The sequence below is a fragment of the Podarcis gaigeae genome, assembly GCF_964106915.1.
Source record: "Podarcis gaigeae genome assembly, chromosome: 9".
Taxonomy (NCBI): domain Eukaryota; kingdom Metazoa; phylum Chordata; class Lepidosauria; order Squamata; family Lacertidae; genus Podarcis; species Podarcis gaigeae.
The window spans coordinates 63,982,814-64,010,459 of NC_139685.1; the positions used below are offsets into that span (position 1 = coordinate 63,982,814).

The window sequence follows — 27,646 nt, forward strand, 5'->3', positions numbered from 1 at the left end:
GGTGAGGCATGTCAGGTGGGAAAAAGCCATTGCTTATTGGCCAGCACAAAGTCTCTGCTGAAGTAACTGGCAGCAGATCCCAAGGGTTTAAAATTGGGCTCTCCCAGCCCTTTCTGGTGGTGCTAAGGGGCTTCCTATGTCACTGCCATTCTGAGCACCAGCAGCACTCATTTTAGAAACCAGGAACTGTTATGTTCTGCTCCATGACTATTCTCTTCATTTGGATGGGTATTTGGGGGGAGGTGAGCATTCACCAGCAAAACCGAGAAGAGGTTTGTCTGGTGTTTTATCCTTAGCACATCACTCACAATAGTCTCCCTGACATGCTTTCCTTACGCACTTGCAAGGCTGTCATTATTTCGAAAGGGCTGGACTGACTCCATGAGAATGATTAACGTAAATCACAGAGCAACATCCCGGTTGGGGTGAGCGGGGTGAGCTTCAATGACATCAACGATCTAATTTTATCTAGTGCATCATGGGGGAACCGAATCAATATTTTACAACGCAGGGTCAAGGTGGGGGTGGCTTGATTTATATCATCAAGCAAGTTGGCTTGGGAATCAATAAGGGGCAGAGCAATCCTACGCTCCAGTTATCCCAGAATGCCAGGGAGAGAGCGCTGGCATCCCATACTTCCTCAGCCTTCCAGGAGGGGAAAGGAAAGACACTGAAAATCAGAAAGCAGGGGGAAAATAGCAGACATGCCATCACCGTTGTCAGGGAACTGCCATCAGAGCGAGAAACGGAGGCAGGACTACCCAGCGATGCCGGAGAGGGGACGAGCAGGGGGGGAAGGATTTCAGCGTAACACCCATAGAGAAGAGAGGGAGATGGAGGAATTGGTGACAGGGCTCCGAGACCCTTCCCCCGAAACTAGTGGAGAGAGCGCTGGGACGCCCCTGCCTTCCCCTTACTTGTGCAGACGCGTTCCGCGCAGAGAACATAGGAGGAGACTAGGGGTCAAACAGCTTCTATGCTGGAAGAGATTCAAGAGACGGCCACTCTCGGATTCTGCAAGTGACTAACAGGTCACGGAGGGCGAGCTCCGACCCTAAGCATGGTTGGGCAAGCAAAATAACAGAACTGAAGTAAGGTTACGTACAAGTAACCCCTCACAACCATTACAACCATCCTAGAAATATGGGCAGGTCGGAGTAAATATACAAACTATTTGAAAAGTAATTGTAATGAACAGATTACACTAGTAGGACTGCAAGAAGTTTTGTAAGGAGGACTATTTGAAATATTGCAAGAAAGGTAATTGAGAGTAGTAATTAAGAAATGCAGAATAAGTGATAAAGAACCAAAAATCATCAGAGGTGTTGACGGAAGTCTAAAACATTGTATAAGAGAAGAAGAAGAAGAAGAAGAAGAAGAAGAGGAGGAGGAGGAGGAGGAGGAGGAGGAGGAGGAGGAGTTTGGATTTGATATCCCGCTTTATCACTACCCGAAGCAGTCTCAAAGCGGCTAACATTCTCCTTTCCCTTCGTGACCCACAACAAACACTCTGTGAGGCGAGTGAGACTGAGAGACTGCAGAGAAGTGTGACTAGCCCAAGGTCACCCAGCGGCTGCATGTGGAGGAGTGGAGGCGCGAATCCGGTTCACTAGATTACGAGTCTGCCGCTCTTAACTCTTAACCACTACACCACACTGGCTCTCTTATAATTCTTTGGTGATCAGGCTTTTTTATGATCCAGCTCTCACACAAATAATACAAAATGCTATATGTCGCCTCTCCTGTAGGGGGAGGCTAAGGGTAGAGGGGGGTTAAGGGTAGAGGTAGTACACCACATGATGTGCTGATGTCATGTGCACACATTACATGCTGTGCAGGCACATTGCGTGCCATGCTGATGTCAGTCATGCCTGTTATGCAAAATGCTGACATGTTCTTCCTTGCACCAATCAAATTAATTTCAAATTAACAAGTGGTCCTGCCCCCTTACTCTTTCCTGCCTTCTGAGGTTTTTCTTGCAAATCTTTATTTAGTGCATACCTTTAAGCCTAGAATCAGAGGTGCTGGAAACTTGTGTTTTTGCAAAATGAAAGCTGAGCTGCTAAGGATGTTAGATACTCTGCTGAGTACCAATGTTCATTTTCTGTGCCTGCATAGAATCACAGAAAGTCACACTCTTTATACTTTATAGTCCTAATCTCATTCATTTATCCACCAAAAACACCGAACTCTTTCACATTAAGGATATTTGAAATTCAAACCAGGTTTCTGAAAACTGATCCAGAAGCCCAAGTGGGACCTCTCACACCTCCTGGCATGTGAATAAAATCAGGCTGAGAAGCATCACTTTCATTTCTTCAAAACTATCAATTTCCCCGGACAGCTTTAAACACAGAGCCAGCTTTCTGTTCTGTCTGTCCATAGTCTACTGATCTGGAACAGAGGAGGCTATGTGGAAATCATGAAGGCTCCCTCTGGGATCACAAGAAGCTGCAATCACTGGGGGGGGGGGGGACACAGACTTTTTTACTTTCCTTCTATGTGATTTACAAGAACCCCTCCTCATTAGAATCGTCGGTTGAACTGACCCAAGCAGGATGATTAAGGTCTGTGTGGAGATAAACTTTAACCAAAAGTATGCTTTATGGAGATCGAGAAGCAATAAGAGCTTTTGGAATGGCGCAGCAATTAATTCGGAGTCGCCATCTTGCCAAAGGATTTGTAGCCGAGAGAAGGAATGGACTTGTTTTCAGACTGCATTCCTGGTGAATCTCCTCAGAGGTTTTGAGAAAGGAGGCAGATTAGTGAAGATTAATGACGCTAAGACTGTTTTGATGTATGGAAGTGATGTTACATGGAGAACGTCTGGATATGGCTACTGGATAAAAAATAATAATATCCACGCAGGATTACAAACTGTCTAACCAGCTTGTGGAGACTATCAGAGGTCACAAAGAGAAAGGAAAAATATATGAAAATAACAACAAGAGATGTGGAAAAACAAGAAGAAAGGACTGGATAGTACTGTGAACATTTAGATTTGTGGACATTAAAACAGCAGTAAGAAGCAAGAGGTTGATTGGATCCCCTTCAGAACTTGAAATATGGGTACCCCCAACAAAAATTTTTAATTTGGCTGTGTAATTTGGAATTTATGTAATTTGGTTTGATTTGATGTGATTGGTCAGTTAATAAAAAATTATTCTTAAAAAAAAACAAAACAAGAAGCTGCAATCACTCTGTTGTCAGACTGTATGTGCAGCGTGTGGACATGAAGTGCAGGAGAGCAAAAAAGGACTGGGTCCATTCAGGCAAGGGAACCACATGGACCAAAACGTCACTATTCTCAAGCAGAAGGTAAGAATTGGGACCAACTAATGCCTTAAGCCCATGATAGCCACTGAGATGCCTTCTGAAACCCTTGAACTACAATTCCCACTATCTCTGCTCCTTGGCCATGCTGCCTGGGACTGATGGGAGTTTGAGTTCAGCAGCATCCTCAGCTATGAAATAAATAAAAAACAAAAGAGAGAAACAGCAAAGGGAATGGAAGCAACAATAGAAATAAAGAAAGGAAAAAGAGGAAGAGAGAAGAATAAAATAAAGAAAACAACAGAAAAAGGAACATTAGCAAAAGATTAAAAAAATAACTCTTGGTTTTTCATCCGCCAGTTACATGAAAAAAGAAAATATGGTTATTTAAAACCTTCTGTCCATGTGAACATCCATCTTCTCCACTTTCAGTTAGACAATATTTAAGTCAGGGTGCCTCAGAATCATTCATTTGTTTTTCCTACAAAAAGTCCAAGATTATTATTATTATTAATAATAATAATAATAATAATTTATTTGACCATATTTCTTTCTTTCCATACTGAATAAGACTAAATTCTTCCATCCATGTTGATATTAAAGTCTATGATCACACTTTGGGTCTGTATTCCATTTTTTGTTTCTCATATATTTTCTAAAGCAGCGATGGCCAAACGGCCTTCCAGCTGTTTTGGGACTACAGTTCCCATCATCCCTGACCACTGGTCCTGTTAGCAAGGGATGATGGGAGTTGTAGTCCCAAAACAGCTGGAGGGCTAAGTTTGGTCATCACTGCTCTAGAGGGGAAAAGTAATTACCAGTATAGGAAGCCTAGTCTTAGCCCCAGCTCTGAGAACGACCATTCCTGTGGGTCACAAGGAAAGGGGACTTCTCTTAAAGTTCTCATCAAGCTCGAAGAAAGGGAAGCAGACTGGATGGGCTGTTTGTCATTTGTGATCTGCTTTGCTTTTAACTTTGGCAGAATAGCCTGGATTTTTTGAAGAAAGGTCATATGTCGAGCTTGGTTGCCAACAATTTTTGAGAGAAGTTGGATTTTCTTTTGGTCAAAATCAGCAGTATATTCACATATTTACATAAAAACCTAGTAAGTCTGATCCATGGTCCATTTGGTTCAGTATTGTCTATGGTAGCGGTTCTATGGGATATCAGAAAAGGGTCTCCAGTCCTGCCTGGAGATTGAACCAGGCAAATTGAACCAGGCAGAATCAGGGATTGAACCAGAGACCTTCTGCATGCAAAGTGTTGGTGCTGACCTTTAAAGCCCTAAACGGCCTCAGTCCAGTATATCTGAAGGAGCAACTCCACCCCCATCATTCTACCCGGACAATGAGGTCCAGCACCGAGGGCCTTCTGGCAGTTCCCTCACTGCGAGAAGCCAAGTTACAGGGAACAAGGCAGAGGGCCTTCTCGGTAGTGGTGCCCTCCCTGTGGAACGCCCTCCCACCAGATGTCAAAGAGAACAACAACTACCAGACTTTTAGAAGACATCTGAAGGCAGCCCTGTTTAGGGAAGCTTTTAATGTTTGATGTGTTACAGTATTTTAATATTTTTTTGGAAGCCGCCCAGAGTGGCTGGGGAAGCCCAGCCAGATGGGCGGGGTATTATTATTATTAATAATAATAATAATAATAATAATAATAATAATAATAATAATAATAATAAATTATTATTATTATTATTATTATTATTATTATTATGCGAGGGCCCTTGTGCACTCAAAAGCAAGGTTGTTGAATTTTAGCTCCAGCTTAGCATTTTGCTTGCTGCTGCAAGATGAGACAGCAGAGCACATGCATTACCTCCCTCAGCCAGCAGCCACCCACCCTCACAGCTGTGAGAGAAGAGTGGTGGTGACGGAAGAACGTGGCCACCTCAGACTGGCAGCTGGGGGTTGCTCTCCAACCCACTTGCCTGTGACGCTTCCTATTTTACAGCAGAACTCAAGCTCAGCACATCCTATTGTTGAGCGCCAGCTTCAGGAGGAAAGACAAAGCTCTTTCTATGAGCTCTGCATATATCAGAAACTTTTTGGTATTCACACTGCTGCTATGGAGTCCACTAGGATTCACCCCACAACCAGCTTCAGGTTTCCCCCTAAAGCTCTGCTCATGGACCAGAATTTTTGAAATGAAAAGTTGGCATCTCTAGGAAGCTGGCGCTGTGCAAAGTCAGACTATTGGTCCATCTAGTTCAGGGTCATCTATACTGGGTTCTTGAGATAACCAACATGGGGCTTCCTAGCTGTTGTTTGACTACAACTCCCATCAACCTGAGCCAACACAGCCAATGGCCAAGGATGGTGGGAACTGGAGAGCAGCAACAGCTATGTTGGCTACCCCTGGTCTACACTGGTTGCAAGCTTGATTTCATATTAGAATCTTTCTTGGAGATGCTGGGATTGAATTGGGGACGTTACCTATGTGCTTTGCCACTTTACTGCACTCTGTTGTGTAGATATGCTCCTGGTGTGCAGGAAATATGGTGTACATGCATTCATGCACATCTTCGCAGGGCTCGCCCAGCACATTTGCCATGCACGTGGTTTTGGATGGCTTTAACAGCACTTCACATTGTTTTTCATATGTTTGAATATTTCATCTACTGTTTTATTCAGAAGTTACAGGCCTGGCTTGGACAAGGGGTATTACAAGCACTTATCTATATCTAAATCCTAGAATCTGTATGTGCAATCTAGATTTCTCTATTGTACTATGCTAAGGAATATGCTTCCCCTCCCCTGAGAGAACGCTGAAAAACCAGTGAAGTAAATTGTTCTCTCAGTTCCCTAGAGATCTTGTTAGTTGAGAATAGAATTCAGCAAAAAAGAAGCAAATCGGCTTTCTGGCGGCATTTAGGGTTTTCAGTTAGGTAATTGTTTAAAAAAGGAGGGGAGTGGTACTGTAGAGTTGGTGGAAGCACGGCTGCAATCCTGTGCATACTTGCTTGGGTGTAAACCCAATTGATCTCAATAGAACCAACTTCTGAGTAGACATGAAGAGGCTTGGGCTATCCATCCCTTATGCATCAGTCACACAAATTCTAAAAGAGTTACTGGGAATTAAGGGTCAATGATTTCAGAAAGAGGGCTACCTTTTTGTTGGTCTCTTTTCTTGCCCTTCTGCTGGTCACTGCTGCTTTCTGCACAGCTGGAGCAATGCAGCCTTCACCAACTGGGTGCCTTCCAGCTACAACTCCCACCAGCCTGGTGACTTGAGATACAATTCCCGTCAGCTTCAGCAAGCGCTCTGCACACTTGAGCTCCACAGCCACTGGCACTCAGAGACACCTTGTCTCCAACTGTGGAGGTAGAACACAGCCATCTTGTCTAGCAGCCAAGGATAGGCTTTTCCTCCCTGGATTCTCTAAATCCCTTTTAAAGACATCCACAGGGGTGGCTGGTCAGGAGTTCAGCCTACACTCGAGTAGGACCCTGGCAGAGACACATGCCCAACTGGCATGTTCCCTCCCTCCTGGCCGATCGTTCGGGAGCTTCAAAAGCTTTCTTCAGCCCGAACATCACAGTGACCGATGCCAACCGACACCGCACACTTAAAGTTTGCGCAACTTGCGTGACAGACCTCAGCATTTTGGCTAATCTACTTTATTTACATATAAACACAAATGGAGCACTGCAACATGGCTCCCTCTCTCTCTAGCATCAGAGAGCAAAAAGAAAAAGAACAAAGGACAATAGTCCCACTTCACGGAACACAGTAACACAAACATCCTGTCTTCGTCACTTCCCACTCTGTGGAGTCAAAACATATACCGTCATTTGAAAGACAACAATCCCATGACTGCAATCATGGAGCAGGAATTCTAACATGGCCATCAGTACCCCTTGTGATAGCACAGTTGCACAGTCTTCACTATGTGCTGTGTGGAGAAATGTTCCTTTCTGTCTGCCCTGAATCTCTCACTATTCAGCTTCTTTGCATGACCATTGGTATTACAAAAAAGGGAGAAAAAAATCATTGTTGGCTTTCTCTACACCACCTTACACATTTCTATCCTGTTCGCCCTTATCTCTCCCCCCCCCCCCAAATAAAAAGTCTCTAATGTTTCAACCCTCCTGCCCCAGAGAGTTTTCTAGCCCAATGATCATTTCCTGAAACTTTTCAAGCTCTACAGCATCCTCTTTGAGGTGTGGCGCCCAGAACTGTACACAGGATTCCAAGTGTGGTCACACCATGTATGGTTATGGCTGCTGAGACTTTACAAAATGGACACATTCACAGAGGATGGGTATTTCAACAGCTACTGGCCATGATAAGGAATCGAGTGTTCAAAGGCAGCACACTTCTTATGAACAGGACACTGGGTTAGCAGAGGACTTGCTTCTGGTCTCTTTGGGGGCCCCTGCATGGCTGCAGAGGGAAGCGGGATGTTGGACAAAATGGACATTTGGACCTCTTTTTATGTCCATGGAGAACAATAGCACTAGACAGAAAGGTGAGTGGCAGCTAGAACGTGCATGCTGTAACCTGTAAGCAGATGCTATGCAGCAATGGCACTGGAGAAGGGATAGACCTCAGGCACATCCTTTATGTGGAAAAGGTCCCCGGTCCAATTATTGGCATTTCCAAGTTGGGGAAAACCCTTGACTGAAACCTGGAGATCATTGTAGTTCAGGAGTGTGGAACAAATTCATTGAAGATAAGACTATCAGTGGCTAATTAACTTGGTAGTTATGTTCTACCTCCACAGTGAGAGACAACATGCTTCTGAATGCCTGTTAAGAACAGCATCCTGTGGTCACCCAGTGGTCACCCAGTGGTCACCCAGACATCTGTGGAAGCCCTCAAGTATAGGATTGAACACTAGAGCACTCTCCCCTCCTGTGAAGAGGCCACTAATAGCCTCTTTGTGCTTCTTGAAATTTCAGGTGCTGCTTGTGGGCTTTCCAGAGAGCCAGTGTGGTGTAGTGGTTAAGAGCAGTAGACTCGTAATCTGGTGAACCGGGTTCGCATCTCTGCTCCTCCACATGCAGCTGCTGGGTGACCTTGGGCTAGTCACACTTGAAAGAAGTCTCTCAGCCCCACTCACCTCACAGACTGTTTGTTGTGGGGGAGGAAGGGAAAGGATATTGTGAGCAACTTTGAGACTCCTTCAGGTAGTGATAAAGCAGGATATCAAATCCAAACTACTACTATTACTCTTCCTCTTCTTCTTCTTCTTCTTCTTCTTCTTCTTCTTCTTCTTCTTCTTCCATTTGCATCTGGTTGGCTGCTGCAGGCCACTGGCCTGATCCAGTAGGTTCTTCTTACAGCCGGTGGCCCCTCTGGATGTTATTGGACTCCAACCCCCATTAGCCCCAACCAGCACAGTCAATGGTCATTTGGGGAAAATGGATGGGGGTTGCAGTCCAGCAACATCTAGAGAGCTGCTGGTTCCCCATACCTGTTGGAGATGATGCTGAATTTGATGGACAAAATCATGATTTGTAATAAGGCAGCTTCCTATGTCAAATCAAGTGGGAGGTTTGAGGACTGCATATTTTAGTTGCATTTAAATACATTTTCATGGCCCGAATCTTGTATGGTTTTTAATAAAAGAGAACCATCTCCCACGAGTTAGGGATGCTATCTGGAAGTACCAGGCGCCAGGGAGACTAGCTATAATTACAGTCTAGACATTCAACCTTTCTGAAGACATGAGGTTTTGTGAGCACTGAACTTTAAATAAAATGTAAATTAAGCTGAATTGTGGAGATATGTTCCTCTCCCTTTTCCACATCTCATACTCCAGAATGAAAATTGCAGTTTAAAACTGTTCAAGAAAAATAAGTATGCTTTACCAATAACAGTGTGATCCTAGGAACGTCTAATCAGAAGTAAGTACCACTGAGTTCAATGGTGTGACTTATTCCCAGGTCTGTGTGTATAGGATTGAAGCCTATATCTGTCACACACTGAAGTTTCCGAACCATCTTCAGAGGCAGCCACACATATAACACACTGCAGTAGTCTAACCTTGAGGTTAGGGGAAATTGCTCTGCAAAATGTGTACACTGGGCAAAATTGCAGAGCAAAATATGTAAGGTGAAATTCATACAAAAATGCTGATGAGTTAGCATTAGGACTCTTAAAACAAAAAAAGTAAATCACAAACTGATGTGGAAATGTCAAGAACTGAACTTAACTGTTGTTTATAATGGTGCTAGAAGTCCTCCTAAATTCAATAAGAAAAAACAAAGGTATAAAAGGAGTAATGGTTGGGCAGAACGAATATAAAATCAGGGCATTTGCGGACGACTTGGTCGTAACAATGGAAGACCCAATAGACTCAATAAAAGAGGCACTTGAAGAATTTGACCAATTTGGAAAAGTGGCTGGCTTCAAATTAAATAAAAGGAAAACCAAAATATTAGTTAAGAATATGCAAACCGATACAGTTGAAGAATTACAAAGAGAAACGGAAATAGAGGTGACCAGGAAGGCGAAATATCTAGGAGTATGGGTAACGTCAAAAAACATAGATCTATTTAAAAATAACTACGAAACAGTATGGAAAGGAGTCAAGAAAGATATTGAAACATGGGGCAGACTAAAACTGTCATTTTGGGGCAGAATAGCTACAATCAAAATGTCTGTACTTCCTAGATTATTGTTTTTGTTCCAGAATATCCCTGTGGTTAAAGGTACAAAGATATTTAAAGACTGGCATAGGAAGATTTCTAAATTTATCTGGCAGGGCAAGAAACCAAGAATAAAATTTAAATTGCTGACTGATGTGAAGGAAAGGGGAGGTTTTGCCCTGCCAGATTTGAAGTTATATTACGAGGCGTCATGCCTATGCTGGGTAAAAACTTGGATAAAACTGCAAGACAAGGAAGTGCTAGACTTAGAGGGACACAACAACCGATTTGGGTGGCATGCCTATTTATGGCACGGGCGGAGGAAAGTGCATAAAGACTTTGGAAATCATATATTTAGGGGTCCACTGATTGAGGTATGGGAGAGGTATAAAGACATGCTAGAACCCAAAACCCCCCACTGGCTGTCGCCACTAGAAGTCATGAGTGCCAAAAAGATCAATATGAGGACTAACTGGGCTACCTACGAACAACTGTTAATCAAAGAAGAAGGAAAGTGGAAAATGAAGCCGTACGAATTGGTCAAGGACCAAGTTTATGACTGGCTGCATTACTTCCAGATCAATGATATGTTTAGGAAAGATACTAAAGATAAAGGATATGCCGATAAAAATTCCAGATTCCAAAATGAGATATTGAACAATAATATAAAAACTTTGTCTAAAATGTACAATCAGTTACTGGATTGGAATTTAATTGACGAGGAAGTTAAGTCAGTAATGACATACTGGGCAAGAGATTTAGGCCGTAACATCTACTTTGAAGAATGGGAAAAACTCTGGAAACATCATCTTAAGTTCACGGCCTGCGTGACATTGAAGGAAAACTTAATGAAAATGTTCTACCGTTGGTATATGACCCCTGTAAAATTAGCTAGGATGTATGGATCCTGTAATAAGTGCTGGAAGTGCAAGAAAAGGGAGGGGACCTTCTACCATATGTGGTGGGAATGCCAGAAGGTTAAAGGGTTCTGGGAGAGTATATATAACGAAATGAAGAAAATTTTGAGATACACCTTTGTTAAAAAACCAGAGGCCTTTTTGTTGGGATTGGTAGGAAGGGAGATAAAGAGGGAAGATTACAAGCTGTTCCAGTACGCAACAACGGCAGCAAGAGTCTTATTAGCTAAAAACTGGAAATCAGAGGGTCTACCGACAATCGAGGATTGGAGATCAAAACTATTAGAATATGTGGAGATGGATAGGATGACAGGGAAAATCAGATATTTAAAGGACCAGAGGTTTACTAAAGATTGGGAAAATTTCACGAACTATCTGGAAGATCTAAGCGATGGACAGATAACACTAGTGGGTTTCAAAGGAGCTCTGTAAAAAGTAAAGGGTACTGTCTAAAGAGAAACGGGAGAATTAGGATGAATAATGGCATTACAAACTAAGAACTGCGAAATTACAAAAAAGATTAGTATGGATGATTTGTGGAAAGGTTGAAGGAAGTCACATTTAAAAATCTGTGAAAGTAATAATTGAATCTGTATATCTTATTTTTGTATTTTGAATTATGCAAACTAATAAAAATCATGCATTGAAAAAAATGAAAAAAAAAAAAACATTGGAAAAATGAGAAACCAAGAAAAGCCAAAAGTGAAAAATTCACCAATTCCTACCGTTTTGTCTAATAACCACCAACAAAAATTACAGTTCTTAATCTTTCTCTTCCCAGCATGTTAGAGAGACATGAATATTCCCTCAAACTCCTTCCCTTCCTTTGCCTGATGGTTGAGCTGCCTGAGAGCCAGATGAAACACATTTATGTAAGACAATTGCTTTAAAAACACACAGAGGGCTACAGGAGGTGGTTATATAAAGCTTGAAAGATTAGTCGCTGTGCTCTACCGGATGACTTTGTTGTCGGGAAGAGAACTTGCTTTGCTTAAAAAACGGAGGACAGAAGGAACATGGAGAAGGAAACCATAGAAAACTTTGCTGAGCTCTTCGGAAAAAGAGTTAAACTTTGTGTGATGTAGAAAAGAGCATGACTGCTTGCTTGCAATGCGAAGTTAAAGAATGTGAGTGGTATTCAATGAAATAATTGCACAAGCGGAACTAATTCCACTTACACTATGGGACTTCCATTTCTCTCCAGACACCCCATGCTATCCCCCAACCTGCTCCAGAAAGTCAAGAAAAAATTAGAACAGATTTGGGAGGAAAGGGAGGAGAAGGGGGAACCAGGGGCAAATGAAGGTGTTGTGACACCCGGGGTGGAGCGTCGCTACGTAGGGCACATGTGTGGCATCGCTACGTACGATGCATGCGCCGCATGTAGCAACACCGCACATGCACTGTACATAGCGGTTTGCTGGCGCTGGTGCTCCAGCGCTGTACGGACGGTGCCAGGATCCTCTGCTGGCAGTTGCAGCCACGAATGGAGGATCCTCTACAGGCGGCTGTAGTGGCGATGGAGGGATCCCATTGCTGGTGGCAATACAGCGCGGGAGCGGCGCCGGTGGCAAACCGCTATGTACAGCACATGTGCGGCGGCGTTAAGTACAGCGCATTTGTGTGATGCCGCACATGTGCTGTACATAGCGGTTTGCCACCGGCACCAGGATTCTCTGTTCACGGCTGCAGCCGCAAACTGAGGATCTGTCACATGCAGCTGCGGTGGCACGATGGCTGCTTGTGCTGCCATGGCGGGGTGAGCCCCAGTGGGGTGCCTTCTTGTCACCCGCCCCCCAGACATGGCACCTGGGGCGCACCGCACCCCCGTTGCAACACCACTGGGGGAAAGAGGTCTGCTGCCCAAGCAGAATCATTCTGTTTTTGCAATTATTCAGTTGAATATCTCCCCTGATAAATAATGTTATTTTTTTTACCAATAATCAAGACAGGAGGTGCTTTAGCCCTGAAGTGATATGCAGTATCATCGCTGAAAATATCTAATTGGAATTGAGCACTGGTGGCCTTTGATGGCTACTAATACATCTGACCTGGTTTGGTTGTGCAGAAGGAGTCCGTTTAATAGTTCAGCGTGATGCCAATGAAGGAAACAGAAGATTGATATCTCTAAGTACCTGAGGGGGGGGAGGAAATACTACTGAGGATCTGTCCTCCCATCCTCAACCTGTATCTTTTTAAATAAACAGTAAAAATAACAATTGAGGGCACAAGGAGAAGGGGACGACAGAGGACGAGATGGTTGGACAGTGTTCTCGAAGCTACCAGCATGAGTTTGACCAAACTGCGGGAGGCAGTGGAAGACTAGAGTGCCTGGCATGCTCTGGTCCATGGGGTCACGAAGAGTCGGACACGACTAAATGACTAAACAACAACAACAAGAAGAAGAAAAATAACAAATCCTATCAGTGCTCTCTTTGTTGTTGTCGTTTAGTCGTTTAGTCGTGTCCGACTCTTCGTGACCCCATGGACCAGAGCACGCCCGGCACTTCTGTCTTCCACTGCCTCCCGCAGTTTGGTCAAACTCATGCTGGTAGCTTCGAGAACACTGTCCAACCATCTCGTCCTCTGTCATCCCCTTCTCCTTGTGCCCTCCATCTTTCCCAACATCAGGGTCTTTTCCAGGGAGTCTTCTCTTCTCATGAGGTGGCCAAAGTATTGGAGCCTCAGCTTCACGATCTGTCCTTCCAGTGAGCACTCAGGGCTGATTTCCTTAAGAATGGATAGGTTTGATCTTCTTGCAGTCCATGGAACTCTCAAGAGTCTCCTCCAGCACCATAATTCAAAAGCATCAATTCTTTGGCGATCAGCCTTCTTTATGGTCCAACTCTCACTTCCATACATCACTTCTTGTGGAAATGGACCCTGTAAAAGGTTGCACTTCAAACTTTGTTTTGTTCATGGAAATGCAAAGAACAAAACTATGAGTTATGCTTAGGAAAATTGTGATATAAATGTTGCTATGTGCCCAAAGCATTTCCCATCAATTATCTCAGTGATCTGTACAACAGTTCCTTCGTAAACCTGGAACCTTCCACCTGTTCTTGAATTTCAGTTCCAAGCCTGCATGACCAATTCTTGGTCAGGGATGATGGGAGCTGCAATTCACCCCGGTCTTAAAATAAGTCAACTTTATCCCCATTCTGCAGATTGGAGAGTTAAAACTGAGGCTGGGAGAAAGCATCTTGCCTAAAGTAATTCAGCCATAAGCTCATATGGCTTGGACTAGATGACCCTTGGTTCATTAGCTCTGTATCATTGGACAAACAGGCAAGCCCATGCCTTTGTGTATTTCCATTCACAGCTTTGGAAATCAGGAATGGGGTAATTTGGGTGGCATAAAAGAGCCAAAATGCACAAATCAAAACTGCCATGTGCTACAGCTCTTGCAGGGCTCCACCAGTTCAGACTACAGGAGGCATCTTTGAATGGTCTCCATACAAAGCACACCCCTGACTATGTGATGCTAGCACGGGCTGGGAAACTGTTCTCTTCTCCGTAGACCTATCTTGCTGAGGTGCTTTGTCTCCGCAAGGAGGCTTTTAATATGGGGCGCACACATGCCGTTAAAAGGTTACCACATCCATTTGCTCTGTTAGATTTTCTGTCCGCGGTGACTTACTTATGCATGCATTTGTTTTGTAAGGAAAACCAACAACAGGATGCGGAGGTACAAGTTCGCGTCCCCCTGATCTGAATGTTCCAGGAACACCTTCATTCAAGAGGGAGCCTGGCCCGAGATGGGAAGAAGCAGGGAGCAAGAGGGCGTGGGGAAGGGAGGAGGGGTGGGGCTACAAGACCACCAAGACCTGCATAATACTCCTCCACCACCCCCTTTCCACCAGGAATGTCCCCTTCCTGCTCTCAAGGCTCCCCCACTTGTTGCCATTGCAATCTCGTTCCCTCCAGCCGCGAAGATGCTTCCTATCCCTTCCTCATCATGCAAGCGCTCTCTGTCTCTCTGGAGGAGGCTGCTGCTCGTTCACGGGCGGAGCCACGAGAAGATGGAGAGACAGAGCGAAAGAGGGAGGGCGGGGAGGGCGGTGTTCTCTCCCTGGGCTGAGCTCGTGGGCGCTGCCTGTCTTCTTACCTGACAAATCAGGCGGAGAGAAGAGGCAGCGAAAAGGAGAGAGAGAGTGAAGCTTTGCTCCCCCCACCCAACACACACACACACACAGCGATACACCAGGCGCCTTGGAACTGGAGGGCAGGATCTCTCGCCCCCCGGTCCTTTCCCTCCAACTCCTTCGAGCTTTGCGGAACTGGGACCACCTGGGTACCACTAGACGCGGCTGGACTCTTCTTCTCTCCTGTATCCTCCAGCAGCCATGTACTGATCAGAGCATCCTTCGGAACTCTCCTCTTTTTTGTCGCTCTCGCTCTTTCTGGTCCTCCCTTTACGCTTCAAATTCAACAGTTCTAGAGAAGTATCGAGGCAAGGAGCAAGAGGGTAAGTAACCTGGATGAAATTTCTATATCTTCGTTTTCCTATGGTGGTGAGGCGGTGGAGGGGGGTGGTACATGATGGAGGAGGACTTTTGAGGATGTGGTCCTGTTGCACGCTTAATAAATCTCACTGGACCCGACGAGGTTTACTTCTGCAAAGGCATGGGCAGAATGCTAAGAGCTGATGTCATATGTAGGTTTTCAACTCGGAAGTAAGTTCCCTTGTGTGCTCAATGGAGGGCTTACTTCTCTGCAAATGTTCAGAAGCTTGTGGACTCCTATGCCTACGCTTGCAGCCTGTGCATGCTTACTTTGGAGTAAGCCCCGTTGAAATGAACAGGACTCATTTCTGAGTAAACATACATTAGATCATTCTATAAAATATATCTTGTTTACGCACATACACAGATACACGCACACTCCCCAAACCCAGAAGCTTGGCTTTGGGGGAAAGGGGAAATTATAATTTCAATAATGAATATATTTAAGTGTCTGTCATTAGCTAAGCAAGAAAAACTCCTGTATTAGGAAAGGTGGGACAGGGAGGCAGCAATGGGAGCTGTCTTGTTGTGTTTCTTATGGACAAAAGAGAGCAGGTGTTTAGCATAGAAGCCTTCCTCTCTAAGCAATTGTGTGGCTCTTTAGATGTTGTTGGACTCTATTTCCTGTCAGCACAAGTCAGCATTGTCCAAAGGACAGGGATGATGGGATATAGTTTAGCTACCCCGATTTAAAGAGATATGCACATATAGGCATGGTGCTGGACCACAAATTCCCTTGTCCCTGACCATTGGCCATGTTGACTTGGGCTGATGAATGTTGGAGAACTACAGGTTGTCCTCCACCCCCTTGATTTAACTCATGGACCCTACCCTGTTCTACCATGAGATCAGAGCTATATAGGCATCGTAAGAGAGCTTGGCCATGTTTGTTGTGACATTCAGTCTTCGTATATATACAAGTACTATCACTTCAGAAAATGGTGAAGTGTGTGACTGTCCCCAGTTGTTGTTGTTTTTTTTGGGGGGGGGGTGGACACAAAAATGTGGAAAGTGCTCAGTTGAGAAGGGAACTCATCCTAAAAGGAGAAACCATGTCCAGAGCCTGCCTCTGATAGAACAGAAATGGAACAACATCCATTCTAGAAGAATTTGCTGCCTTCTAAATCTCCCATACGCAGACCATCTTCTTTCTGTTTCCAAACCATTAAACATGATGTCTACTGTCTTAGTACTCCTCCTCCCACAGACTAATGGTTTATCTTCCCTTGTGTAAGAGACTGTGTGTGTGTGTGTGTGTGTGTGTGAGAGAGAGAGAGAGAGAGAGAGAGAGAGAGAGAGAGAGAGAGAGAGAGAACACACACCATGTGCCATTGTATGCAGGGATCTACCTTCCTTTCATTACCGGGGAATTGGATGCCTTTATTGACAAGTCCGATGAAGTTTTGGCCCTTGTCCAGGGATTAGCTAAGATCGCGGTGGTTCTCAAGATTTGTTTACTACCTCACCTAGACTATGAATATACAAATAGACTAGACTAACAGCACTGAGATGGTTGTTTACCCAATGATTAAGGGGGAAAGTCAAGCGTGTGTGCGTGTGTAAGAGAGAGAGAAATTGAAATCAAATTAAAGTGAAGAACTTGGCAGTGGTGTTTTTTCAAACTATGCAGCTGTGAACAAAAGTGAATCAAGGTCAGCCAACATGTCACAGAGATGAACACACCACTTCTTATCCTGGTGCAATTCCATGATCGATTGGCATTTTCCTGAAAATCCTGTGCAGGGCTGGCATGTAAATGAACATGATCTCAGGGGCTAATGTTAGCATCTTCAGATAAAGATAGCTTAATGCTCCTCCCCCTCCCCTCCCTCTCCTAGATTTGCTGTATATAGTATATTTCCCAGGACTTGGCAATGAAGATTCACACTCCTATTTTTAAATAATTACTCATTTGTTCACGGTTTGGAAGGACTTGTTGCAGTGCTCAGCTGTGGCTATGAGGTTCCATTCTCTCTGATGTTTGAGTGTGGCAGAAAAAAAAGGTCTAAATTGGTTTAAAATCTGGTTTAAGAAGGCAATTGGCTGCAAGGTACTAAAAGCTTTAAAAAGACAATTGGGAATTTTGTGTTCACTGATAGACCTTGTTCTCCCCCAGCAAGGTAACTCTCACTTATTTTTATACTAGCTTCCTGGGCAAATGGACCTCTCAAGGCAAAGGAGGCTTATCTGTTAGGGCAAATGGCACATTGCCTACCCAAACTCATTCGTGCCCTGAGTCAGCTTCTGCCTGCCAGACTTCTTTCTTAACCCCAGTCCAGTAGGTGGACCTGACTGTCAGCTTCCTCCTGCTTAGTCTCAGTTTTGTCATTCTAGGACATTGGTGTGATTGGTCTATTTATTATATTTATACACTGCTTTCCATTCACATGTATCGCAAAGCGGCTTACAAACAGACAATAACAATAACATAGTAGAACATCACAAATACAATATAGATCATATAGAAGAATTAACCAACCATCAGTAAAACAAGTACAAACCATCAGTAAAACAACTGCAATCTATAAAACACTATTAACAAAACTGCTAAAAAAATTAAGCTAAACAGCACAATAACAACAACAAACGTTGTTGTTTTTGTTGTTGTTTAGTCATTTAGTCGTGTCCGACTCTTCGTGACCCCATGGACCAGAGCATGCCAGGCACTCCTGTCTTACAAAAATCATATTATTAAATACAAAAATCATATTATTATTATTTGTTCTTATTTTCTTATCATGTATTTGGTGTCTTTTATCTTGTATTTGTATGTCGTGAACTGCCCAGGGATCTACAGATGGGATGGTGGTGGTGTACAAATTTAATTAATAATAATAGTAATATAATAATAATAATAATAATAATAATAATAATAATAATAATGGATTTACAAAGTACTACAGCATTCATAATCGATAAAACCATTCTAACATTAACAAGATAGCAAGTAAATAATAAACTAAATACTGCTGAATTCATACATAGGCTCTCCTTGACTCATCATCTTCCACTCTATTCAGTTCATTAAAAGACACATCCACACAATGCTCCTGGCAGCATCTTCTTTCTGAAGGCTCCTAGGACTGGAGGGTAGGGCAAGGCAGGTGGAAAAAGCCACCCCCTGACGGCCAGCACAAAGTCAGAACCAGAATCAGTTGATTCCGCTTGTGATTGGTTTTGGCTCCATTTACTGTCAGCCTGTCTGCCTCTCGCCCAGCCACCACCGCCTGAAGGTGATTCTCAAATCAGATCATTGCACAGTTTTAGAGATAAAGCATGACTCATTGTGACAACAACACACAACTATACATTTCACTCCAAACCAGCAATATTTAGCAGCAACATTAAAATGACAGTCTAAAAAACGAAGACCAGCAACATCATTTGACTAAAAGTGGATATACTCAGACAGGTCTTTTTTAAAACAACAACAACATTAAAATCAGTTAACAGATAAGCCAAACACACTTTTCATGGGAGGGTGTTCCATGGTGATAGGCCCATCATTGAGCAGGCAAATTTACCACTGAGCTTCAACCCTTCCTGTATTGGGTTCATAGAATCATAGAGTTGGAAGAGACCACAAGGGCCATCGAGTCCAACCCCCCTGCCAAGCAGGAAACACTATCAGAGCACTCCTGACATTTGGTTGTCAAGCCTCTGCTTAAAGACCTCCAAAGAAGGAGACTCCACCACACTCCTTAGCAGCAAATTCCACTGTCAAACAGCTCAACGGCCATGATCCTGTTTCCCTTATTGTGCCTTGATTAGCGCCATATCTTTTTGTCTCCATGAATTCCTATTGCACTGTATGAACAGGTGGTCATCTAATGCTGAACTCTCTCTCTCCCCCCCCCCTCTTTTTCTCTCTCTCTCTCTGCCTTCATTTAATTTGTTTTCTTTGTCTTTCTTTCCAGGGCTGGATATTGACATTCTTTAGCCATGGATGTATTCATGAAAGGATTTAACAGAGCCAAGGAAGGAGTTGTTGCGGCAGCAGAGAAGACCAAGCAGGGCATGGCGGAAGCAGCAGGGAAAACGAAAGAAGGAGTTCTCTATGTAGGTAGGTGGGCAACAAGATCTCAACGGAGCCAGTCGTTTTTTTCTTCTTTCACTGCTTTACATTGTGATGTTTAGAAACAGGGTGCCCACAACCATTTTATTGTACATATTGCCATACATTATTATTACCACTATTAGTAGTAGTAGTAGTAGTAGTAGTGGTGGTGGTGGTAGTATACCCCTCCCATCTGGCCAGGTTGTCCCAGACACTCTGGGTGGCTTCCAACACATATGTTGTTGTTGTTTAGTCGTGTCCGACTCTTCATGACCCCATGGACCAGAGCACGCCCGGCACTTCTGTCTTCCACTGCCTCCCGCAGTTTGGTCAAACTCATGCTGGTAGCTTCGAGAACACTATCCAACCATCTCATCCTCTGTCTTCCCCTTCTCCTTGTGCCCTCCATCTTTCCCAACATCAGGGTCTTTTCCAGGGAGTCTTCTCTTCTCATGAGGTGGCCAAAGTATTGGAGCCTCAGCTTCACTATCTGTCCTTCCAGTGAGCACTCAGGGCTGATTTTCTTAAGAATGGAGAGGTTTGATCTTCTTGCAGTCCATGGGACTATCAAGAGTCTCCTCCAGCACCATAATTCAAAATCCAACACATATAGAAACATGATAAAATGTCTTCTAAAGGTTGTATCTTTATCTTTATCTCCTTGACATCTGAAGAATACAAGATAAAAAGTGGGGTTGTATGTGATCGTGTGTGTGCGCACACACACACCTGCTTAGAGCAGGGGTGGGGGAAATCTGGCCCTCCAGATGTTCCTGAACTGCAACTCCCATAATCTCTGCCCATTGGCCATACTTGCAGGGGTTGATGGGAGTTGTAGTTCAGCAACATCTGGAGGGCCCATTGCTCTCACCCCTGGTTTAGATATTTTGAGGACAACAACAAATATAAGTTTACATTGCTGCTGCTGTTGTTCATTAATAGATAACATTATTATTGTTCTTTTATTTTATTTATGTACTGCTTAATGCGAAAGTAGGCTTCTATACTTGATGTGTGTGGTAAGATTCTCCTTGCCACTTGGCAAGTCATCTAACAAGATGACCAAGGTTTTCCAGAAAGGAGAACTCATGGATGTTAGGATTGTCTGCCCTGTCTCAAAGACCGATGGGACTGGAGGGAGATAGGAGGGAAAGACCTCCTATCCAAGCTGTGAACATTTGTGTAAAACAGGGATGGGAGTTTGAGTGCAAACAGCATCTGGAGGACACAGACCCCCATCCCTGAGGAACATTCAGAGCTTTTACCTCTTCAGTGCCCAACTCTCAACTTTCTTTCACACTCTACAAAAGCTACTACAAGTTTGAAAAAAAGTTGAGAGTTGGGCACTGAAGATATAAGGATATTCAGCAAGAAAGAGAGTTGTTGTGTTCTTCTGCAGATGCGAACAAACCAAGGGTGTGTTTACACTACACAGTTATTGGATTCACACCATCTCAACCATCATAGCTTCTCCCAAAGATTCCTGGGAATTTAGCTCGGCTGAAGTCATTTTTTGCCTGATAGACACCCCCAGCTTGTTTCAAATAGCAGCAATTCCTAGGGTTCCTTTGGAGGACAGAATTAACGTTAGACTAAATTTAGAGGCACAGCTTAAGGCACTTCTGGGTGACCTGTTCAATGAGCATACATCCTGATTTGTTTGTGAGAAGGTTGGGTGACATTGCATAATAGAGAGTGTTATTGCACACTGTCCAGTGTATTTCACCATCATTCTCCATGCTGCAAAAAGTTGAATCTTTTGGAAAATCATAGGGTCCAACCACCTGCAATGCAGGAATATGCAGCTGTCCCTTACAGGGATTGAACCTGCAACCTTGGCATTATCAGCACTATTGGGCAACTTGGATTTCATAGAATCATAGAATCATAGAGTTGGAAGAGACCACAAGGGCCATCGAGTCCAACCCCCTGCCAAGCAGGAAACACCATCAGAGCACTGCTGACATATGGTTGCCAAGCCTCTGCTTAAAGACCTCCAAAGAAGGAGACTCCACCACACTCCTTGGCAGCAAATTCCACTGTCGAACAGCTCTTACTGTCAGGAAGTTCTTCCTAATGTTTAGGTGGAATCTTCTTTCTTGTAGTTTGGAACCATTGTTCCGTGTCTGCTTCTCTGGAGCAGCAGAAAACAACCTTTCTCCCTTCTCTATGTGACATCCTTTTATATATTTGAACATGGCTATCATATCACCCCTTAACCTCCTCTTCTCCAGGCTAAACATGCCCAGCTCCCTTAGTCGTTCCTCATAAGGCATCGTTTCCAGGCCTTTGACCATTTTGGTTGCCCTCCTCTGGACACGTTCCAGTTTGTCAGTGTCCTTCTTGAACTGTGGATTTGCTGGTATGTGATTGAATCCCACCCAAAAACAGCGAGAAGTCTGGAAGTGCCCTCAAGTATATGCCCAAACATTATTATTAGTCACTTCGTACAACTTTTTCAGAATTGCTGGCTTTCGTGGAGCAACACTGCAGGGGACTAAAGCAGCCAAGCAACAGCCAGAGCCTGGAAACGGTTCCTTTTTCTGTGAAATGGCTGTGTTTCACAGCAATGAAACTGGCAGCTGTTGCTACTGAGCACCAGCCATTTTTCACCCCTGCAGGCATGACTATTACACACATGCTCCTCTGGAGAGGGTGTTTATATTCATTATCATGGACACTTAGCAGATAATGACTCATGAACTCACTACTGTATGCTTATCCAGATCCCTTCCACCGTTTTTTCGAGACCATTATGTAGTACTTCATGTGAATTTGGTTTCACTGGTGCTAGATAAAGCGCTTCCTACTTTTTAAAAAAATGTTTAGGAAATATTGGGGTTTTTTTTGCTAATACTAAAATACAGAACAACAAACCTTCTACACTGCCTTGCCTCCCTGAGCATCCCATATCTTAAAAGTGGGGAACCTGCAGGGAGAAAATGAGAAGGACTAAGAAGGGGGAAGGGACACGGGTGGCGCTGTGGGTTAAACCACAGAGCCTAGGACTTGCCAATCAGAAGGTCAGCGGTTCGAATCCCCGCGACGGGGTGAGCTTCCATTGCTTGGTCCCTGCTCCTGCCAACCTAGCAGTTCGAAAGCATGTCAAAGTGTAGCATCCTGCTTGTGGTTAACGCTTAGCTGGAATGAAATATTCAACGCAGCAATAGAGAAATTAAAATAGTAATTTATTTGTCAGACAAATAAATGAGAGGCACAGTGGTATATGGTTACCAAGCTCTGGCCTGGCCTCCTGCCATTCTGGCCAGCACTTATATTTCCTTAATCCAGCCCCCTTGCTCCTCCTGTGGCTGCCTCTGTCCAATCAGCCTGGTTGAAATTCCTATTGGCTGTTTGCTAGAACCAATCACAAAAGATACACCCATTTCCTTTCGCCCTTTTTATGGGAAACAAAAAGCTATATATTCTTCTATCTATAAATGACAAATAAGTAGTAATATATCTTACATGTGTCTCAACAAGGAATCTTAATTACCAGCTCACCTCTTGCCCTCCTTGCCCTATTGCCTTCCAAAACAGATGGTTAATCTTAAATTTTTATCTTAAACTTTTATCTTAAACAGATGTCAAGGATCTTGAGTTCACATCAACATTGAAAGATCTCCTTCATTTGGAGGTCTTTAAACAAAGGCCTGATAACCATATGTGTGCTCTAATGATGGCAGGGGGGGCTGGGCTGGTGGCTGACTTAATTTCAGGATAGTTACAACTCTTACAACTATATGAAATAAGAATCTAGCATTTCTTAAATCCTTTGCATAATTACATTTAAGCCAATATATTTAATACATTATCATAAATAACCTTTTAGAATAATAAACCTTCTCAAAGTAAAAAAGGAAGGAACAGTTTCCAGCCTCAAAATAAGATAGGAAGAAACCTATCTTCTCCAGTCAAGCCAGTTGCCTTTTTCACTGCTCTTGACCTTTTAACCTTAGGAAAATATGGCTCAAGTTTAATGGGAGGCACATGGTTTCATTTTACTATTTATCAACTCTTAATTTATGTTTTCTCAGCCTTTTTTATATTCTGTAACATGCAAGGTCAGTGTCCTCGGACTCAGCCTGTAATTCCCTTTTTACGACTTTGAGAATTGTTTTCTGCTATAAATCAGGGGGCCCCCTTGTCCAGGAGAATAAACATCTTGCCAAGGTTCTTTAGGCAGCTGGTCTTCTGCCTGGCATGAAACATTTGAAAATCTTTAAGCTCTTTTTAAGATACAGGCCCTGATCGAAATATAAGCTTTGATAAAAATGCAGGCTTATGATTAGATGCCTCAAAAGTGCAAGTAGATAAATAGGTACCATTCCATTGGGAAGGTAAATGGCGTTTCCATGCGCTGCTCTGGTTCACCAGAAGCGGCTTAGTCATGCTGGCCACATGACCCGGAAGCTGTACGCCGGCTCCCTCGGCCAGTAAAGCGAGATGAGCACCGCAACCCCAGAGTCGGCCACGACTGGACCTAATGGTCAGGGGTCCCTTTATCTTTAAGAAGGGGGAAAGGTGACAACTTAGGATCAGGCTCCCCAATTTCTGCCTCTCCTGCACCTGAGCGACTTGGTGTTCTTACTCATTGATAGTGGCAGCACCACACTTGTTTCAATGCCCTAATTTGAACATGTGGGTGATTCATAAAGTCGACCTAAGCCTTGCTTTCTAAGCATTAAATTCTGAGTACTGTGAAAAGTAAGAGTCGGCAAAATCCTCCAAGTAAAGTATTGCAGTTCAGTGCCCAGGTTGGAGATATTGATTAAAGAGGGACCATCATTCAGTGGTAGAGCCCGTTTTTTGAATGCAGAAGACAACAGAGAATTCTGTTCATCACTACTGGGGTAGTGATACTGCTGGAAATGCAAGAGCAGGGATCGTTCAGTTTGCAATGGGTTAATTCTTTAATCAGGAAGTCAACTAACCATGCTGGGGAGGGAAGAGATGTTGCTTAGCAACCTGTCAGAGTCTCATGATGTTTGCTGAAGTAGCACATGCTCTGATTGGCTGTGTAGTTCTGAGGAAGTTTTTCTTCTGTATGTTTGGTCAAATGTCTCCTTGCTATGTATAAGGTCTGAAGGAAGAAAGACAAAATCCCTGCTTATTTCTCCATCTGCATTACTGAATTGACTTTGCTAACAGATTCAACTACCAGTCCAGTTCACTTCTGAATAGTGTTGGCCTCCAAAACAACTCAGTAACTAGGTTCTGTTCCTGTTCTTCATTCTCCGCCCCCTCCCCCAGGAGTACTCATTTTAAACTGTGTATCTTGCCTTTCCTAAAATTTCTTTTGTCATGAAGAAAGTACATATGGTGGTGTACATATGCTTCTCCCAGGTAGTCACACATCCAGGTCCTGGCCAGACCCAGACTTGCTTAGTATTCGTAAGGTGATGGTCTCATGTCTTCAGACCATAACTATACAGTGGTACCTCGGGTTAAGAACTTAGTTCTGGAGGTCCGTTCTTAATCTGAAACTGTTCTTAACCTGAGGTACCACTTTAGTCGATGGGGCCTCCTGCTGCCGCCGCACCACCTCCGCATGATTTCTGTTCTCATCCTGAAGCAAAGTTCTTAACCCAAGGTACTATTTCTGGGTTAGCGGAGTCTGTAACCTGAAGCGTCTGTAACCTGAGGTCCCACTGTATATGAAAAGTGAAGATGGAGAATTGGCAGCACTTGCCCCTTGCCTCTAGGTATAGGGAAGCTTGATCGCATTCAACCATCTCTCCTCCTAGGCCACATCTCTTGCTTAGAGCTCATTGACGCTGGTCAACAGAACACAGCAGGAGGCAACCAGAAGCAACCCAGCCGCTCTCTGCATTGCTGCACCCTGGGTTCCTTCACTTTCTGGATCGTGCTCCCTTGGGCTGCAAGAGCACAGCAGAACTGGATGCATATCAGATTCCTCCTTGATAATACAGTTTAGGAACAATCAAGATTGGGTTGTGATCAGTGCAGGGCCAGCTGATTCCCCCCTCCCCCCCCCCAAAAAAAAAAACCCGTGTGTGATTGCATGATTCATAGCTAGTGTGAAGCAGCTTTTCCACAGAAGATTTGGTTGAGAACATGCATTTTCTCTGAGTTTTATTATGCCATCTCCCCCAGCCTCCCCTCGCCATCTGGTGTGCAAGCGGCTGAAAAGAACTGGAGAGCTTCATAATTGATTTGCCTTGAGGGGAAGTGCTTGGTTCCTCCCTACTACCAAGTAGGAGTTTGTGGTTCAGGGCCGTCCTAGAGCGTCCCTCCAGTCGCCAGTTAAAGAGCAATGCATGCTTTCAGTGTAAAAAAAAGCAAAAAGCAAAAGCTACATCGGTGTTTCTCCCACAGATTATTACAATAGTATATTGGGGGTTTTTTTTGTCTTGGTATAATCTGTTTTCTTTCTTTGAATAAGCAGCATTCCAGCTTTTTACTCAAGATATTATTGATTTAGATAGATGATAGCAAATCAAAGCAATGGAATTTGAGTGAAGCTCTCCCCACCCCAGCAAATAAAAACCTTGTTGATTTATTTCGCAGCTATCCCAGACCCTCTAAACAGGAGCTTGCTCTCCTCTTCCTACAAAGTTCTCACTTGTATCTTCCAGCATATTACAGGTTAAAATAGGAATGAGCCTCTAATGACTCTCCAATTCTTGTCCTGAGAATCACTGCACAAGCCTAACCCCCTCCATCATTGCTGCCCCCCATCCTCACCAATGTGTAATAGAAGCTGGTTAGATGGGCAGCTGGATCGTCCACTGTTGATGGGCCAGCATCTTCCAGCACACCAGAGAAGGTGAGTTTAGGTGACTGTAGAGCAGGTCATGCAGCATGTCACTGACACTCCTTGCCACCTGTAACTGCTGTCTAAGGCAGTTCTCTCTGCCTAATGGCAGAGCCAGCCAAGCCATTGCTTTGCTTTCAATAGCCTGCCCTCCACTAGTTTAAAAGCCAAGAGGGTAATAGGCCCAAATAATCTACTTGAAAAGCTAAGTTTCAATAGACTCCTTAGCCATTTCAACCTACCTCAGCAGCCGTAGGATGTAAAACGACGCCTTGGCGTTCATGTACATTCGTTTACATTGGGATTGGGGAACATTTATTTGGCCAGAGGGCCACCTTCTTTTCCAGCCAATCTTCTGAGGGCCACATATCATTGGTAGGCAGGGCCAGAGGCAAAAATTAGCAGAACCACAAGTGCATTCCCCTCCCCCCCCCCGGTGTATTGGAAAAAAACATGCCAACCCCTTTTTTTCTCACAAGAAAGCAGCAGGCATTGGGGACACCATTACCTCACTTGGTTTTGTGTCACAATTCCCCCTCCCCCCAAAAAAGTGCTTTTTCAGGGTCACAAACTTGTGTGGTGCCCCAAAATGCGTGTTTTTATGGGCACAGTGCCTGAATAAAGCACTGTTTTCATGGGGCTTTCGCAACACAAAATCATGCAAGATCATGGTGCCCAAAATGGCCAAGGTTCTCTCTCAAAACAAAACAAAACAGGAAGATGGCTTCCAGGAAGATGGCATCCCAATTTTTGCCTTCAGGGTGTTGGAGGGTATGCAAATATAAATTTTACCTTTGTATAGTGAGTTAGTTTCTGGACACACTCTCGCACCGCTCTACCCTCCATCCAGACAAGGAAGAAGCATGATCAGAATTCAAGGACATGGTCCAGCGAAGAAACACTCAAGGTGTGGAGCAGGACCAGTGAAGGGGGCGGCCTAGGAATAGTTACAAGGGTCAAGCTACATTTCACCCCTGGGCCTGGGACTCCCGACCCCTGATTTACATGGATATGTGCAAAAGACAAGGGTGCACCGATTCCTCCTTCAGAGATGTTACTTCACCTAAGGGTCTCTGAGAGGGCAGTTGAATTCTGGAGAATAACAATGCTAGGAATTTGTACAAATACAAATATGGTTTAACTAATGGCATTCCCTTTTTACAAGAAACTCTCGTAATTGTAGCTCTGTGAGAGGAATAGGGGCCTCCTAACAACTCGCAACACATTTAACAAACTACAGCTCCCAGAATTATTTGACGGAAGCCATGACTGTTTAAAGTGGTATTAAGGTAAAGGTAAAGGGACCCCTGACCGTTAGGTCCAGTCGTGACCGACTCTGGGGTTGCGGCGCTCATCTTGCTTTATTGGCCGAGGGAGCCAGAGTACAGCTTTCGGGTCATGTGGCCAGCATGACTAAGCCGCTTCTGACAAACCAGAGCAGTGCATGGAAACACCATTTACCTTCCCGCTGGAAGGTATTTATCTACTTGCACTTTGACGTGCTTTGAAACTGCTAG

General features: G+C 44.0%; 1 protein-coding gene across 1 annotated transcript in view; it reads left to right on the top strand.

Annotated features, from left to right (window-relative positions):
* The first annotated feature begins 14,841 nt into the window (after nucleotides 1–14,841).
* The window catches only part of SNCA (synuclein alpha), a 48,812-nt gene continuing 36,007 nt past the window's right edge, over nucleotides 14,842–27,646 (top strand). The window contains exons 1-2 of the mRNA XM_083757002.1: nucleotides 14,842–15,257; nucleotides 19,212–19,357. Coding sequence (XP_083613128.1) covers nucleotides 19,237–19,357 — 121 coding nt within the window. The 5' untranslated portion in view covers nucleotides 14,842–15,257; nucleotides 19,212–19,236. The remainder of the gene's footprint in view (nucleotides 15,258–19,211; nucleotides 19,358–27,646) is intronic.